The sequence below is a fragment of the Protopterus annectens genome, chromosome 15.part0, assembly GCF_019279795.1.
Source record: "Protopterus annectens isolate FY-2018-M chromosome 15.part0, PAN1.0, whole genome shotgun sequence".
NCBI classification, from domain to species: domain Eukaryota; kingdom Metazoa; phylum Chordata; order Ceratodontiformes; family Protopteridae; genus Protopterus; species Protopterus annectens.
In genome coordinates, this window is record NC_056749.1 from 733,802,819 (window position 1) to 733,820,527 (window position 17,709).

The 17,709-nt window shown below is 40.7% G+C and overlaps 1 protein-coding gene across 1 annotated transcript in view; it reads left to right on the forward strand.

The window, feature by feature from the left end:
• The window catches only part of IDS (iduronate 2-sulfatase), a 480,980-nt gene that overhangs the window by 244,599 nt on the left and 218,672 nt on the right, over positions 1-17,709 (forward strand). The window contains exon 5 of the mRNA XM_044057590.1: positions 17,371-17,571. Coding sequence (XP_043913525.1) covers positions 17,371-17,571 — 201 coding nt within the window. The remainder of the gene's footprint in view (positions 1-17,370; positions 17,572-17,709) is intronic.

A 17,709-nucleotide genomic window follows, 5' to 3' on the forward strand; every position in this document is an offset into this window, starting at 1 on the left:
ATAGATAGGTAGTTTATTCCAGAGTATGGGAAGTCTCTGGGTCAGGAATTTATCCCTCCGGCATGTTCTGTTTATTGTGGTGACAAGGTTTAGGTCCCTAGAGTCTGTAGCTCGGAGGGATTGGGATTTCTTTAAGTGGAGCATGTCCAACAGCTCTGGGTTTGACATAGCTTTGTATGTTAGGCAGAGATCACCTCTGAGTAGACAATATGCGAAGGAGTAAAGCTGGAGTTTTTTTAGATGGTCTGCGTAGGGCATCTGTTTGAGGCCGGTAATCCTCTTTGTGAGGTATTTCTGCGGCCTTTCCAGTTGTTGTAGATGTCTTGTGAGGTACATACCAAAAGGGGCGTTGTACTCTGTAATGTGTCTGAGTGATGAGTAGAGGGGAACAATGACCTCTTTTTTTCTGGATGAGAAACCTTTTGTGATGAGGTGTGCCACGTAGAAGGATTTCCTGACTACTGTGGCAATGTGATTATCAAAGGAGAGACTACTATCCACCTGTGTCCCAAGGTCTCTCATTACACTTTCGGTGTTAAGTATACTACCGCCTATGTTGTAGTTCATGGGTACAGAGTTTTTACCAAAGGGGATGACAATGCACTTTTTAGCATTGAGCTGGAGGCCATGGCTTTGACACCAGGCATCTGTCTCAGTGAGGCCCTTTTGTAGGATGTCCACATCGTTGGGAGTTTCGATTATGGCTCCTAGTTTGCAGTCATCTGCGAACTTCATTAGCCAAAGACCTTCTGTGTTAGCCTGTACTTCAGAGAAGTAGATACCAAACAGGAGAGGACCCAGGACTCGCATCTATTTTTTGAACTGTTGATAATGAGTAATCCCATTTGATATAAATTTTTTATAATGCTTTGTGGCTCGTGTTTCCAATGTTTTTCAGATATTTCATTATTGTAATGTTTGCACAATCCCCACTGCAACAGTCTTGCCACATTATTATGCCTTTCAGTATGCAATCCATCTGCCATTAGTATATCACAACCAGCTACAAGGTGTGTGACTGTTTCCAATTCAGTTTTACCAAACCTTCATTTGCCTGTTTCTCCCACATGTTCAATGGACTTTTTAAACCAATGTGTACATAGTCCACTATCCTGGGCTGTCAATATTAATCTTTCATCTTTTGGTTTAAATCCACCTATCCTTAACTATTCCTGTGACAGATCCTGATCGAGATGAGGTTGTTCCAGTGGTTTTCTGGAACTATATTTATGCATTTTCCACATTTCTTGCCTTCTCATCAGATCCTTTACTTTATATTCTTTCTTTTGTTTCTTGGCACATTCAGTTGCCTGATTTTTATCTACTTCTGGTTTGATTTCCATTCCTGCTTGACACAGATATGCTTCAGCTAAACTAAGCAGCGATGTTTTCAAACTTTCACTACGTTTGGGTATTGTGAGGGCAGCAAATATGAATACAATCCTACGAGTGCAGATCTATACATGTAATCAGTTTAGAGGAGGCCCATACCTCCTTCAGAATGGGGAATATATAGCCTTGGTATACACTGACTTTTATAAATTATTTGATGCACATGAAGCATCCTTCTTGTTTTCCTGTCCAACCAATCCAACACCTTTTGGGAACTGTCAGTCACTCCAAAACTATAAGTTAGGACAGAAAGAGCAAATTGCTTTATAGCTTGGACTTTGTTCCAAGATGTTAGCAATGTTTTCAGTATGAAATTTATTCTTTTAAAATATTCCTAAGTTTTATTCTTATTGTTCATGTTTTATTGTTGAGCCTTCATCAATTCCCAAATATTTATACACTCCCTCTTGCTCAAGTTCTTATCACATTCCTGTCCCAAACTGATGTTTTCTTGGTGCTGCAGTTTTCCTGCTTTAAAGGTTGCTTTTGCACCTTTATCAAGACCAAATGGCATTCTTATATCATCTGAAAAAGATATGACTACTTGCAGTTGTGCTTTCAGTTCCTCATCTGATGAGCTGTACAGTTTTAAATCATCCACAAAAAGAAAAGTCCTGGCACTTTGTTGTTTTCTGGGAGCCAAATTATAGCCATGACCTAATCTGTTAAGTAGACAGCTTAATGGGTTAAGGGGAAGACAGAACAACAGCGGTGACAGTCACCCTGGAATATCCCCCTTTGGATTTTTATCCTTGGATAATAATAATAGAAAGTTATGTCTTACCATAACTTGGCATCTTTGTTGTCCATCTTCATTCCTCGTTATGATAGGGTCTCCAATTCGATCCTGGGATCCGGCTTGGCAACATTCTCCAGACTTGGATCCAACTTTCGAGCTCCTCCCTCTTACTCATAATTCACTACACCCAGCAAAGTACCTCAGATCGAGTTTGCTGATAATATACATCCATAAACAGGACAGGATAGAAGGAAGGCAGATGAGGCTCAGACAATGGGACAAGTTATGGTAAGACATAACTTTCTAATTTGATGTTGTCCTCTTCATTCCTCACAATAGGATCAGCGCCCCCAGTTATGTGATTCCAGGATGGCCCTCATGGAAGGATATGACTGAACACCATTGAGCTAAAGGAAGCCCTGCTTCTTGAGACGATATCTAATTTATAGTGTGCAACAAAGATGCGACTGTTAGACCATGTAGCTCCTGCACAAATATCATCAATGGAAGTTCTAGATGAGAAGGTGGAAGAAGTAGCCATAGCCCTGGTGGAAAATGTCCTAGGAGTCGAGGCAGTTCTAGGCCCTTTTGTGAATAAATGAGAGGATACAACCAGTGATCCATTTTGGTAGAGTGATCTTAGAAAGAATTTAGCCTAGTTTGACAGCCGAAAAAGCTATAAACAATTGCTCTGACTTCCTGTGCTTGCCTAGTTCTGTGCAGATAGAAATGTGGCTGTCTATGAACATCGAGAAGGTGTAGAATATACTCTCCTTTGTTAAAAAAAATTTGGAAAGAACACTGGTAAGTGAATGGACTGACTGATATTGTTTTCTGTGGCTACTTTAGGAGGGAGCGGTACGTAGAGAAACCCTGCTGTCCTTATGAAAGATTATGTAAGGAGGTTTGGAAGATGATGCCTGTATTTCGGAAATTCTCTTTGCTGAAGTTATAGCCACTAAAAGGATTGTATTCTATGACCAAAACTTCATGTTGCAACTGGCTGCTGGCTCGAAGAGTCTCTGAGTCAAACTGTGCAGCACGACAGTGAGGTCCCAAAGTGGGAATGATTTCCTTAATGGGAGGTCTCAGAAGATACCTTTCATAAAGGGTTTGCATAATCTAACCTAAAGGTGGACAGGGAACGAGATTAGCTAGCAGTATGAAAATTAGAAATTGCAGGTAATTGAAGCATGATGGTAGAGAAGCTAGCTCCTTCCTTAAACAGGGCACTAAGAAAAAGTAAAATGTCTGAGACTGGTACTGAGAAAGGATCAATATTTCTGTTTGTAGCCCAAACAACTAACCTTTTCCACTTACTGGTGTAAACTTAGTTAAAACCTTTTGCGAGGCTAGAATTATGTTATAGACCAGAAAGTAAGCTGGACTGTTTCACTATGGTTGGAAGTGGAGAAACCAAGCGGTCAGCCTGAGGGCATGAAGATTTGGGTGCTGCATTCCTGACGGGTGAGAGAGGAAGGTCCTGTCTTGACTCCATTATCCACAGGGGATGTTTCAGATGAGACACGAGGAAGGGGTACCACACCTGTCGAGGCCAGAAGGGGACAATGAGGATGACTGAACTCTTCAGTCTGCTTGTCTAGTGAAGAAACTTTGGGATAAATAGAGGACAGAGATAAGTATATAGGAGACCCGGGGATAATTGTGTACCACAGCATCCCTTAGGGACTCCCCTGGAGGGGGGATCAGAGCAAAGAACTCACTGCATTTGTTGTTGAAGGAAGAGGCAAAAAGGTTGCAGTAAGGCTGACCCCAGAGGTTGAAGATCATGTTTGCCACTGACTGGTTGAGTGACCACACATGCAGAGTCAGGATCGAGCTGCTGAGTCTGTCCACCAGCTCACTGGTTTTCTCCAGAATGTGTGTTGCATCCAGAAGGTGGTTTGAAGTTATCGCCCATTCCCACACCCTCATGGCCTCCCTGCACAAAGGGTAAGAAGGGGTTCCTCCTTGTTTGTTGATGTACCAGACTAACAGACATGTTGTTGGTGTGAACTGCAATAGTACCCAAAGGGAGAGCATCTTGAAAGGCTTGCAGCATTAGGAGAACTGCTTTCATCTTCAGGGCATTGATATGCAACCTGGTCTCCTGGGGGACCACATGTCTTGGACCATCTTCGCCTTGTAATGCCCCTCCAACCCCAACTGGGAAGTGTCCGTGGTCACTGTGGCTATTGGAGGGGGGGGCGTTAAGAAGGGTCTACCTAAAAGGAAATTGTCTGACTGAGTCTACCAGCGGATGTGGCTTTTGCAGATTGGTGTCAAGTTGATGGGAAGGGATAGTGATTGGTAGAGAATGGACCATTGTACTGCTAATGTCCACTGAAGAATTGGTATAAAAAACCTTGCCAGAGTAACAAAATTGCTGCTGACATGGATCCTAGGACTTATAAGACTAGCTGTCCAGGGAGGGACTGGTGGGATAGCAATTCCTGGACTTGATTCCTCAGTGTTGTTATGCGGTGTAAGGGAAGAGAAGCTATTTGATCCCTCATGTTCAACTGGGTTCCTATAAATTCTAGGTTTTGCACAGGAGTCAGATTGGATTTGTTTATATTTATAGTGATGCCCAAGGAATATGAGAGTTGAATTAGGTACTCTCTGGCTTGGATAAGCTGATGCTTTTTGGTGGCAGTAAGGAGCCAATCGTCTAAGTATGGAAACACCCCAAATCCTTTGAGTCTCATGTGAGCTGCTGTGACTGCCATGCATTTGGTGAACACCCAGGAGGGCTGTGGTGAGCCCAGAGGTCACTGCCCTGAACTGAAAGTGATTGACTCCCAGCCGAAAGTGCAGGTGTCTCCTGGACTGCCTGTCTATTTTGATGTGATAGTATGCATCTTTGAGATCTGTTCAGCACACCCAATTATCCTTGCACAGTAGTGGTAGAATAGACTGGAATGTAACCATTCAGAACCTCGACTTCTTTACATAATGATTCAACTTGCTGAGATCCAGTATGGGTCTTAGGTCCCATGTTTTTTTCAGCACCAAAAAGAAGTGGGACTAGGTACTGAATCCTCTTTCATTGGTTGGAACCTCTTGGATGCCTCTTCTTTGCAGCAGTTTTTGAATCTCCTGTGCTGCCTGCTCCCTCTGACTGGGTGGCACATCGGGGAGTTTCTTGTTGGTGTTTAGAGAGGGGAGGAAAAGTGGAATGTAGTAGCCTCTGGATGTTACTGTTGGCACCCAGGGATTGTAAGTCAAGTGCGTCCAGGCTTCTGAGTGCAAAGCATGCTGATCCCTGACTACCTCCAGAGGTGGACAGTTGGGCAGCGCTTGAGGAGCACTGATAGGGCTTGTCTGGGAAGGTGTCTCTGAATCCCTGGTTTTGCGGACCCCTCCTCTGCCTCTAGGGTGGCACCTACTGTTAAACTCTCCTTCTCTGCCTCTGGAGGAGGGTCCCCCTTGCGGGTCTTGGAAAGGCCCTTGAGATTTAAGCAATCACATTTTCTTGCCTCCACTCCTGTTCCTGGGAAAGGACCTCTGAGGCGTAGAACATTTTGACTCCTACAGCAGATAGTCTTCCCATCCTTTTCACTGTGGGTAAAAGTATCTCTAACCGATAGCCCAAACAGTGAAGAGCCATCAAAGGAGGCATTAACAAAGGACACCTTAAAGGACTCCACAAAATCACACAGCCACATCCAGGCATGTCTCCTTAGGGGTAGTCCTGAAACAGCAGCTCTTGAGGTACCTTTTGTTGTATGGGAGTTTAGCCTCATCGAGGAATTGGCATTGGACGACAAGAGTGGCCAGCTTGGGCGAAAGTTTCTTGAACTCCCCCACAGGCATAAACTTGGAGAGAGCAGCTGAAAGCTCCCTGAAAAGATCTCTCTGCAGCCGGGTAAAGTGAGCTTGGTAGTTTAATGACCACAGCACAAAACTGGCTGAGAAATAAACATGCTTTACAATCCTGTCCAGTGCTCTAGACTGCTTGATAGGTGGACGGACATTGGCAGTCTCCTCTGCCAGTTCTTTTTCAGTGGCTGCTGCTACCATGATGGCATCAACTACAGGAGTGTTTACTGTCAGCTGGTGGAACCAGTAACCTATTGGGGCATTTAGGAAAAGGCTTAATGGTACCTAGTTCCTTCCACGGCCAGTCAGAAAACCAAGTTAACGAAGTTGGGGTAGCTGTGGGTTCCCCTTGTGGTGGAACGTTTGCTAATATAGTGATGGCTCAGTGGGAGCACCAATACATTTTAAATCATCCAGAGTACAAGGATAGACTTAAGGTTTACACATGTTACCTGGATGATATTTTTATTTTATTAATTTTATTTTATGAAGGGGTGGGGTAGAAGGTATTGAGGCATTTTTAACTTACATCAACAACACTAGTAACTTTTTGAAATTTATGTATGATTTCAACAGTGAGAAAATATCTTACCTGGATGTCCCCCTGAGTAAGGACAGGAATAACCAGAGATTTATAGCTATGATTTTTAGAAAACCCACTTATTCAAACTCCTTTCTCCATTTCAACAGATACCACCCCTTCCATCAGAAGAAATCTGTGGTGAAAGGGCAATTGGTTAGAACTGCTAGAATGGTCACCCCAGATGAGGACTTCCACAATGAATGTAAACTTTTACTGGGTATGTTCCGTAAGAGACATTATCCTGATGGACTGTTCGAGGAACTTAGGTTGGAGGTTGAGAAAACGAAATACTGCATGATCAACAAATTTTAGAATACAAGATAATAGGGGCTGAAGTGGAGGGGGATGTAACTGGGGACTTGATCAGACCTCAATACTCCATGAATTTCATAACTACCTGTAGTATGGACCACAGGACACTTAAACGGGCTATTGAAAAAACTGGGTGATAATTTGTGAAACTCCCACTTTTGAGAGAGAAGTTAGGACACAAGCCCTGTTTTACATTTAGAAGAGATAGGAACCTGAAGGAAAGTCTGGAATGCACATCTAAAGAAAACATGCATCAGGTTTGTCATAAGAAGAAAAGTGGGTTCTGTTCCCAATTTAAATTCATTCTGATGTGTAATAGGTTGGTTTACCTTTAAAAACTCGAATCACAGTGGTTCGAGTGCTCATATGAGCAACTCGAAACCACGAAACTGAAAATGTCGACAGTCTTTAATGTTCGAAAAACAGCAAATCTAAAAGCAGATTCGCTGTTTTTTGAACATTAATGTCGAACCAAAAAAAACAAAAAAACAAAAGTGTAAAGTAGGGGGGCAAGCCCCCCTGCACCCCCACACCCCCTACTATATTATTCTAACTCCGAGATTGCACTACAGTGGGGAAAGGAACCATTTCCCCATCCCCACTTTAGTGCAATCCGCCCCAGAATGTCGAATGTGCAATGAGCGAATCTCACTCTGCATTCACTCATTGCACATTCAAACATTTTTCCGTTCGGCGTTTGCAAACTTTGCAGACTGCCTTTCAGAAATTTGCTGTTCACACATTTACAGGTAAACCAATAGGTTTCTTATTAAAGGCAATGGATTCAAAGTTAGGTCAAATTTTGACTGTAATTCTAAGAGGGTGATCTATGCAGCATTCTGCCAACAGTGCCCATGTTTTTACATCAGTAAAACTGAGCGTAGGTTGAAGGAAAGAATTTACAAACACCCGTATTGCATCAACAAAAGGAACCCCAATAATGCCTTGGCAAGACATGTTTTGGACAACAAAAGTCACACATTTAAGTTTGTAGTTATAGAAGGATTAAAGAGGGAATGAAGGGAGGTCCATGGTTACAGTTATTGGAACAAAGGGAATTATACTGGCAACTGACTTTGAATGCCCATGGCTGGGCTGGACATAACGAGTCTTGATCCATTGGACCCCTTTTGAAATTTAAACAGTTGACTAGGTGAGGAAACAGAGGTAGGGGCAAATGGTACAATAATACATTTGGCCCCTTTGCTATGGGTTTGCACTTTAAGCAGCTTTTTTTTTGCATTTTAAATGCAGAACACATCAACAAATAAAGCTATTTATGTGAACTTTATATTTAACACACATTTTTTTCCTTCCATTCAAGCCCCTTCAGGGAAATGACAGAAGGCATGCATTTTATATACTCTTTAATTGAATGCCGCTATTGCCCGCTACCACTGGTTTTAATGTCTTTTACCATCTTGTTGTATCCATTCAAGTGTTGAGTTATTTTTAGGTATTAGGTGGTGGTGCTGCGGTAGCATTGTCACCTCACAGTAAGATGTTGTCCTGTTCGATTCTCAGCTAAAGCATCTTCTGTGTGGAGACATGCGTGAATGGGGCGTACCTTCGTTGAAGGTTGTGCGTCAGGGCTGGCAACTCTGTACGTAAAAATCTACTGCCAATCATTAGTGGACCGGAGTTCCGCTGTGGCGACCCCTAACCGGGAAAAGCCAAAAGATACAAGGTTTTTGGAGCAATTTTTATGTGTATGATTTTAACATAATTATGGTTTATATGGTTAAAGAATTACATATTCATTTTAATGTGATTTTTTATTTAATATTTTTCACAGAAACTACGTTTTGTATATACACAAAAAACAATCTGTTCGATACAAAAAGTTTACAGAATTTTAGCTGGCTTGCAAGGTTACACACTGTTAAGATGATGTACACTTAAATCTTCTGAACACTAGCTGGCACTGTGATACTACTTTGCCTAGGAATGATTGGAGATGCTCCCTCTTGAAACATCAAAGGACGTGTTGTCATTGCTCGTGTGTATAAATGTTTTGTTTATTTAACTGTTTTTATATTCTGATGAAGTTCTGATAAGGGACAGAAGTGCTTAATATATGTATGTAATTTATTTGTTTTGGTTTTGATCAGTTTACCAAATAAAACAGTTGCTGCTCGTGACCTTCTACCTTGGATTTGTTTTGGTTTTGGAGCCTTTTGGATTTTGTGTTTTGCCAGTTTTTCAGTGCCCTCTGCCAGTAATTGAACATGAGTCATCTGGGTCCCTCTGTGCCACAGAACTGGGTCAAGGATAATGAACAAACTCTCTGTTATGTCCTGCTTGCCTTAGCTCAGAAAGCTATGAAGTTTATGCTGCCTCCGGTTGTAGGGGAGTGCCAAACTGTCAGGCTGTTCTTATTTGAGACACTGTGGTGAGCTTTGAAGGCTTGTGCCTCACAGGTAGTAAGACACCATGGCAACTTTCCCTTTCCTAGCTTTCTCAGTTTGGCCTCTAATTCCTCATCTTCTGTGCATATAGAACAGAATTTGATAGGATTCCCAGTTTTTTCCCATCCGTTTATTGTTTTTTGTTCAAAATTTTGAGTTTTGTATATTTTACTGGTTATTGCAGTCTCCTGGTTTCACAAGTTCCAAACCCAGGGAGCAAATTCCCATGGTCAGTTTGTGCGTATTGCACTAATTGGGCCCGCTCCTTGGGGTAATATAGTATCTCACATCCTCTTTTGTATGCAGGGTGCTCAGCAATACATTTGTTGCTATGAGTTAAAGTCTTGAGGGATTCTTTGGCATAGAAGAATGTTGACATCTTTCGTTTAAAGAAGTAAGTGTAAAGATTAAAACAGGTATCACTGGCTTATGACTAACATTCCTAGATCAGCCCCCCCCTCCTTTAGTTCCCCTCTCAATATTCACTTAAGTTCCAACTTACAAGAATTTAATATTGACAAAAGGACTTTACCTTTTCCTGGGATGAGGCTGTAGTTAAATTAAGCTTGCTATTACAAGTCCAGCTGTCGTGTGAGGTACAAGGTTTCTCTGGCATGCATGGTTAGTACACTTGTGTGTTTTTCCTTTACTGTGATGTGTGAGATCCCTAGATCCCTGTGTTAGCTCTCATTCCAAAACTGAACCTGGATTTTAACAGGCTAGTAGCTACTGTTTGTAGGCCTAGAGATGTGTCCACACTGGGTCAGAGAACTGAACTTTAGAGCCCCAGACTTGCTGATTCATGATTCTGTTCCAGAATTCGGCGACAGCCCTCCTTTTGCCACCTACTTCAGTGCCCCATGCATTAGCCTGTCAAGTGTTACTTATTCTGTTGTTGCTCTTCTCTGAGCTTGGCAGCTTGGACATTGGTACCACCTGTGTTGGCCTTTCTGACATTAAACTTTGTGCTCAACAGCCACTTTCAGCCACCCTATCATTTGCTCATATTGCTTCACCTGTAACAGGTGCAATGTGTGCACCTGGGACTTTCAACATCAGTTTCTTTTTCAGGGATAAATTTGCCATACCTTTTTTTGACGATACGTCATCATCCTTGTACACTTTTACAGAAAGGATCTCTGCAACTTATTTCCTCTTTAGGTAAGTTTATAACCAATAAGCAACTGTGTATCCCCTGTCTTCTAAATCTGACATCATTGCTTCAGATCCTGCTGCAGTTGTCATCCTTTTGAGTCACCTCTCCATCATTCTCCTAAAGCAAAATGGGGTCTACTTTAATTAAACGAAAGCGGAATCTGTCGAATACGAATCAGTCTACACATAAACAACGAAACGCGATAACATTGGACACGCAAAACCACGAAATTTAAACATTGAAACCACAATAGTCGGCCAACCCCACCGCCCGTAATATACTACCTACGCAAACACAACAACAAAAAACACATACATACACTAACCAAAACCCTACTACTAACCCTAAATTAAAGCACCAAAACCCCACTTGTAACCCTACACTAAACCCCACATACACAACTATCTACTTAACCCCTCCATAACCCTAAGGTCCGTAACTACCGCACACTTAACCTACAGAACTATACCCACACAAAGTAAATATTCCACACACATACACTTAACAAACCCCTACACTAAACCTTACATACATTACCTGTCTATGCACTTACCTTAACCCGCACCCTAACTCTAAGGTCCGTAACTATCGCACACTTACCTTACGGAGCTGTACCGCAGATGGGCCAACTATGACAATTCGACATTTCTGATTTCGCTATTTAGTGCGTTCGATGTTTCTGTGTTTCGCTGTTTACGTGTCGACAGATTAGTATTCGACGGATTCTGCTTTTGTTTAATTAAAGTAGACCCAGCAAAATGTCCTTGAATTTCAGTTTAGTCTACAGGGGTCTAGTTTTAAAAAAGAAGAGAAAGTGACATGGTTTCTTCCTTCCTGGATAAAATTATATACTGTTTATGAACATTTATCTGTGGAGCCTGGATGTGAGGATGAAGAATCGATGGGGTTAGCTAGGGTTTAAATTGAAACTCCTGTTATTACTGCTTCCCGGATGCATATGCATATATGTATATATGTGTGTGTGTGTGTGTGTGTGTGTGTGTGTGTGTGTGTGTGTGCGTGCACTGAATTAGGGTGTAAATTGGTAAGCAGTGTTCTAATTTGTTCAGTAACATTTGGATTGCCGTGGATGATTTGGCTTCTTCAGTTAACAGGATTGAGTACTTCTAAGCCAACTTTAGTTTTGTAGGATTTCATGAGCTCTATGGTCTGTATGTCAGATACATGTAATATACTGATCAGATGAGATGCCAAGGTATTTTTGCTTTGTTACCATTGAAAGTGGATTATCACGAGGATCTACTATTCTCAGAACTGGTTTGTTTCTGTGTTTACAGGAGGTACAGAATAACATGGTAGCTTTGGTAAAGTTAATGGTCTAATCCATTCTTAGTGGTAATGCTGTAAGTCCCTGCAGTTATTTCATTTTATTTTTTTTAGCTTGAATAACTGTGTAATTTCTAGTGGGCATAGCAAACTGTGCTCCATTGATAAACATGGAGAGGAGTAGAGGGCCGAGGATGGTCCTTGATGTACTCCTGCAGAAAAGTACCTGTTATGAGTTAATATACCACGGACATTATTTTATGCAGCTAAGAACCGAACTGTTTTAAGGGTACCTGAGCTATGAAGGAACTGTTGAAAGTTTTAAGTAACAGAGAGTGGTTTACACATTCAGAGGCAGGTTTTAATCTATGAAGATGGTTCCAGTATGATCAGTCTTTTCTAACACAGGCACAAGTATTTGCAAGTGAGCAAACTGAAATCTCTTTAGTAAAAGAATTAAATACCATCTTATGTAAATCCACAAATGTGTGTGGGACCCACTGTGGGTATATCAGGATTTGCCCATGATTAGTGTGGCTTGATCATCTGAGCGAAGCTCGAGTGATTAAACAAAACCGACTGTGAGTAAATCCTGATATACCCACAGACAGGATTGGATTATTGCTTTTATACAATATACTGTGTATGGGACTTGCGTTCCAACACTTGTATAATATGTCAGTGCAGGAGAAGTGACAGAGAAAACAGAATCTCTGTTGCTGTTTGCTTAGTTTTTTTAACGGTTAAAAATTGACATTTGTGGGGACAGCACAAAAATAAGGCAGAATTCAGGTATGTTTTTCAGTTTCGTAGACCATACATGATTTTTCTAAGATTTTAGTGTGTCCTCAGGTATATGCCTATAGAAAAGTCTGACCGCTCAGTGGTACTTCAGCAGCCAACCTTTTTTTCTGTTGGGATATGCTGAATTTACAATGAGCACATTGTTTGGGATGTCCAGTCAGCCTGCTCATTACTGAATAGTAACGAGCAGTTATTGTATAATATTTTTTCTGTTACTACTTTGTATTGTCTGCTGCTTCCTTTGAGCTTGGGTTATGGTTGAAAAGGGTCAGTCGACTAGCTCACCTACCCTGTTACCAAATGGAAATAAAATGATTTATTTCTCTCCATTGCCTTTGTGTTGTTTGTTACTGTAAGTGTTCTTGTTTGAGTGTTATAAAGCATTCTGAAGCTGTAATGCTTGCTGGAGGATAAATCCTGTTTGGAGATATGTTCTGTAAGTTGTACACTTGTTATTCAAGGGTTTTGACACTGTAGCACATTGTAGTGATTGGTCAATATTCTGCTTCTTCTTTGGCATTATTGGTTTTACGAACACACTCACATGCTTCCAGCTAGGACAGATGATTCTGGAAGTTCAGTGTTAGATTGTGTGTGTGTGTATGTATGTATGTATGTATGTATGTATGTATGTATATATATATATATATATATAACTATAAAGTTTAACTACATGATTCACAGTTGAGTCGAAGTGTGTATATATATATATATATATATATATATATATATATATATATATATATATATATCTATATATATATATATATATATATGTATGGCTAAAGGTTAACTACATGATTTTTTGCCATTTTGCACAGTTATGGGTGTAGTTGTGAATGGTCGACTGATTTGTGCATCTCCAGATTATCTAATGCTGTGTCTGCTATAGAGGCTAAACACAATCTCTTATTCTACATTTCAACTTCGGCTTTTCCCAAATAAACCCTTCTACTTCCTGTCTTAACTACAACCTTATCCACTGTCCTTCAAATCCCTCTGTTTCTTACATTTCAGAAATGTTTCTCCCACAATTCCTCATACTAGTATTGTTTCTCCTACTTTCCCCCATAACATCCAGCCAACATCTATTGCTCCCACAATTCTGTCACAGTTTTTGTTTTGCGTCCTCCAAGCAAAATGCTTTTGAACTTCACCCAGTCACACGCTATCTGTATCCGCATTCCTATATCTTATTGTTCAAGCTCAATTATTCAAAGCAACAGCTGTTTGCTAGCAAATTGGGCATTAAATATAAAATCAAGCAACTACGCTTTTAACCGTACCATCTTATTTCCATAACCATAAAACGTAATGGTGACAGCCACCCGAACGCAGGCCCAACTTGGCATATTCAGGCATCAGACACACATCCTCATCAGCTCTTTTATTGCTACCACCTCACTCACAGTCTCACCCTGGCCTTCATATATACAGTAGCAACTTGCAAATGTGTTTGCCCTTATGTGCATGCACAGATGCACATTCCGGCCACAGAAACCTGGCTCCACCAGGAAACAAAAAATGAAGAAATCACCCAGCCAGGTTATAACATTTTCATATTAGACAGAGCCAACAAAAAAGGTGGTGATGTCACTATTTTATGCAAAAACACATTAGTTATCTCACTTTTCCCCACATCCTGCCAAATCATTAGTTAAATATTACTGGTTTGAGGCCCTGGAATTGAGAACCAGTAAGACTGAACTAATGAACCCTGGGGCTCATGCTTCTTTTAAAAAAAGAAACACCAACACTATTCTGGGTTTTACTTTGTGTCTTTCGGCTTTTCCCGGTTAGGGGTCGCCACAGCGGAACTCTGGTCCGCTAATGATTGGTAGTTGATTTTTACGTGCCGAGTTACCAGCCCTGATGCACAACCTTCAACGAAGGTATGCCCATGTCTCTCCTCCACGCAGAAGACGCTCTTGCTAAGAATCAAACCGGACAGCGTCTTACTGTGAGGCGACACATTTTTCTTAAATCTACCTACAGGTCACCAAGAAAAGCTTGCACAACTTGACACTTGCCAGCTTTCTTCCAGGCAGATTTAAAGAAATGGTGCTGAACAGAGACAAACAGTTGAAGTACACTATCAGACATCTCCTGCCCCATGTACAAAGCAGGCGTCTACTAACCATAGGAGTTAGAGGGTATATCAGAGGCATCCAAACTCTGATCAGTAGTTCATCAGACAGTGCACTAGATAATAAATGATTGGCCTTGGGCATCCACAATAACATTGCAGTAGCATTGTAACAAGTGGGCTTGAACAGTCTGAAAGCATCAACAGTAAACAGCACTTATTTCTTAAAGGTCAGCATCCAGTCTGGAAGACAGCGAACCATGTGCTCTGAAACACCAAGTGTTGAGCAGAAGTAAGAGGTTAGAAATCCCATCATGTGCTGAAGAGAAGTAATTGGTTTGGTGGAAGTTATGCAGGCATTTATCTGAGGTCTTTGAGGGAGCATTTTCTTTTTGATAAAGTCTGGCAGCATGTTATTGTGTCGCCTCATTAAATGCATGAGGAAAACATTTTGTCTGTTTTTCTTACTTGCACATTGCCTCCCTGTCTCCATATATGTATATTATTACAGTATGAGTATCTGCTTGTGTTCAGGACAGCGGTTTGAGTGCCTCAGCAATAGAAGTAATTGCAGGTGCAGCTCTATTCAGGAGGTATGATGTTTCACCATTCTGACTGTGCATGCTTGTGTTGGCAAGGTGGCTGGGGGAATATATGCTCCCACTGTATCGCATCGAGCTCTGTTCTGCTAGTACAGGTAACTCTGTAACAGTGGTGATGTAGAACACTTTTCATAGGCAGCCTTAGTATACAGTTAACAGTCCTGCATTAGTGTTATTGTTCATGCTGTAAAGCCTTTTTGCTTCTGCTATGCTTATCAGTTACCTGCATGGTGCACAATGGTGTACCAGATCTGTAGCCACGCCACACCATTGCCGCTGTTAATGAGGTGGCATGTTCTTATTATCTCTGTGCATTGCTCTTGTGCAGTGCATATCAAATCTCCCAGTCTTGTCCTACATTTGAGTAGTAAAGTAACAGCAGATACCAGGACAGACTAACTGCAGAAGTAGATCTGATCCCAGCTAGTTACAAAATCAACCGTGTTATATTTAGAATTACCTTTTAGGTTTTTTAATTTGTAAAGAAAGCAAGATAATAAATCATATGTTATACACTTTCGCTTTTTCCATAAGTACAGGTTACTTTTACATTGCTCAAAACACTCTAGAGACATCTTGAAAAGCAAGGCATTTTGTTGGATAAATGGAAAATGTACAGGAGGTCGGGTGCTGTTGGTAGTTCGGTGAATTGTCACTCAAAAGGTAGAACCCCAGGCAGGCGGTATCTTGCACATGAACCTTGGATTCCTCCAATATATTTGTCACGTGGGGTGGATTTTACTGGTGAATGTTAGTGTTGTAAGTTCAGCATATGGAAAATGCACAAAAGTAGAGTATTTTTTCTTGCTTTCATTGCAAATAAAAAAGAAAAGGTCAAGGAGCTCTATGAAACGACCACATTTTACACATTACTTTCCTGACATCTACCTTCATTTAGAACAATTCAGGCTTGTTTGCTTAAAATATGGGACCATTGTTATTTGTATTTATTTTTTATTTTTTGTTTGTTTACAGAAAAAAATAGGGTCTCACTTTAAAATGAGTCCTTTCTTGAGAGTTATACACAGAACAGATTTGTGCTAACAGTACTGTCACTTTGTGTTTGAAAGTGATTCCCTTGTTGTTAGGAAATGTGACAAAATAACATTTTTACTCCTTATTAGAATGTATGTATGGTAAACAGCACTCCGTGTATAGCTGTTTGCATGCTGAATAACTTTGTCATGAAAAAAATATATACTTATTTGTTTGTTATAAAAATAATATGACTGAATTTTTAGTTCATAAAATGAATCCTGCTTGTGACAGAGTCATTAGTTCTGCGATGTCTTTTTTTTTTCCCCCAGCATTTCATATCCTCCATGATTTCATTTGGATTTTTAACAGCTGTTCTGATTTCTCTTGTATCCCAAAGATATGCTTTGCGAGTTGATGATCCTCAGAATCACACACAGATGTGTCTGTGTTTGTTGCAATTGACTTGCTTCCTATCCAGAATTATTTTCTTGGCTGTGCACTCACTGAGTGCTAGGATACATCCCTGATTCCCCCCAACCTTGAACTGGATACAGCAGCATCATAAAATGAATAAATGAAGGAAAACTATTTATTGATAATATCCTTCTATACAACTTAGTGTTTACAGTACAGCTGTATTTGTTTCACCCCTTAAGTTGTTTGAATTTGATGTGGTTAGGGCATTTTTATAGAGCATGGCCTATATAGTAAGACTTCCATGTTCCACTGACTGTTTTATTTATTTTGAAACCGTTCCTACCGCCTTACTTATTTCAGTCATTTGTTTGAGGATTACTTTGTTGTTCCACTGTTTTTTGAAGGAAAAACACTGTTTGCTGGTACCACTATGGTACCTCTGAACATTAGTAGTTTACTACAGGGTCACTGTGCCCTGTGCAATTTATAAGTAGCCAGTCGAAAACTGTGGGGTTACATGGGAAAATAAAGGGCTTTTAATAGGGATGTTGTTCTTTTAAGTTTTTGATGGGCAGCAGATGCCAGCCTTAGGGATACCTTACATACTTTGAGTCATATGTGAACGCTCCCTGCCTTAAGTGGTTTTACCCTGCTATTCAGAGTTCTATAATATAAAAGCACACAAAAAATAAAATGAAATCAGAATGGTGACTTGACGTAACTATTGGAAATGTTTGTAGAAATATTGGAAGCACATTAGAATTTTAAATATTTCCCTCCACAGACGTGCAAAGGCAAAGACGGTCAGCTGCATGCCAACTTGGTCTGTCCAGTAAATGTCACAGAAGTTCCAGAGGGCACCCTACCTGACATACAGAGCACAGAAGAGGCCATCCGGCTATTAAAGTCAGTACAGAATTCCACAGAACCGTTCTTTTTGGCAGTAGGCTATCACAAGCCACACATACCATTCCGTTACCCTCAGGTAAGAAAGCTTTTTTAAATTTATTTATTTTTTTACCGCATTACATTTTTGTGCCTTTTTCTTCCTCATTGTTTAACAGATAAGGGGCATATAATCATTGGTACTTTTATTCTTATCATTGCTTTTATGACCATCAGA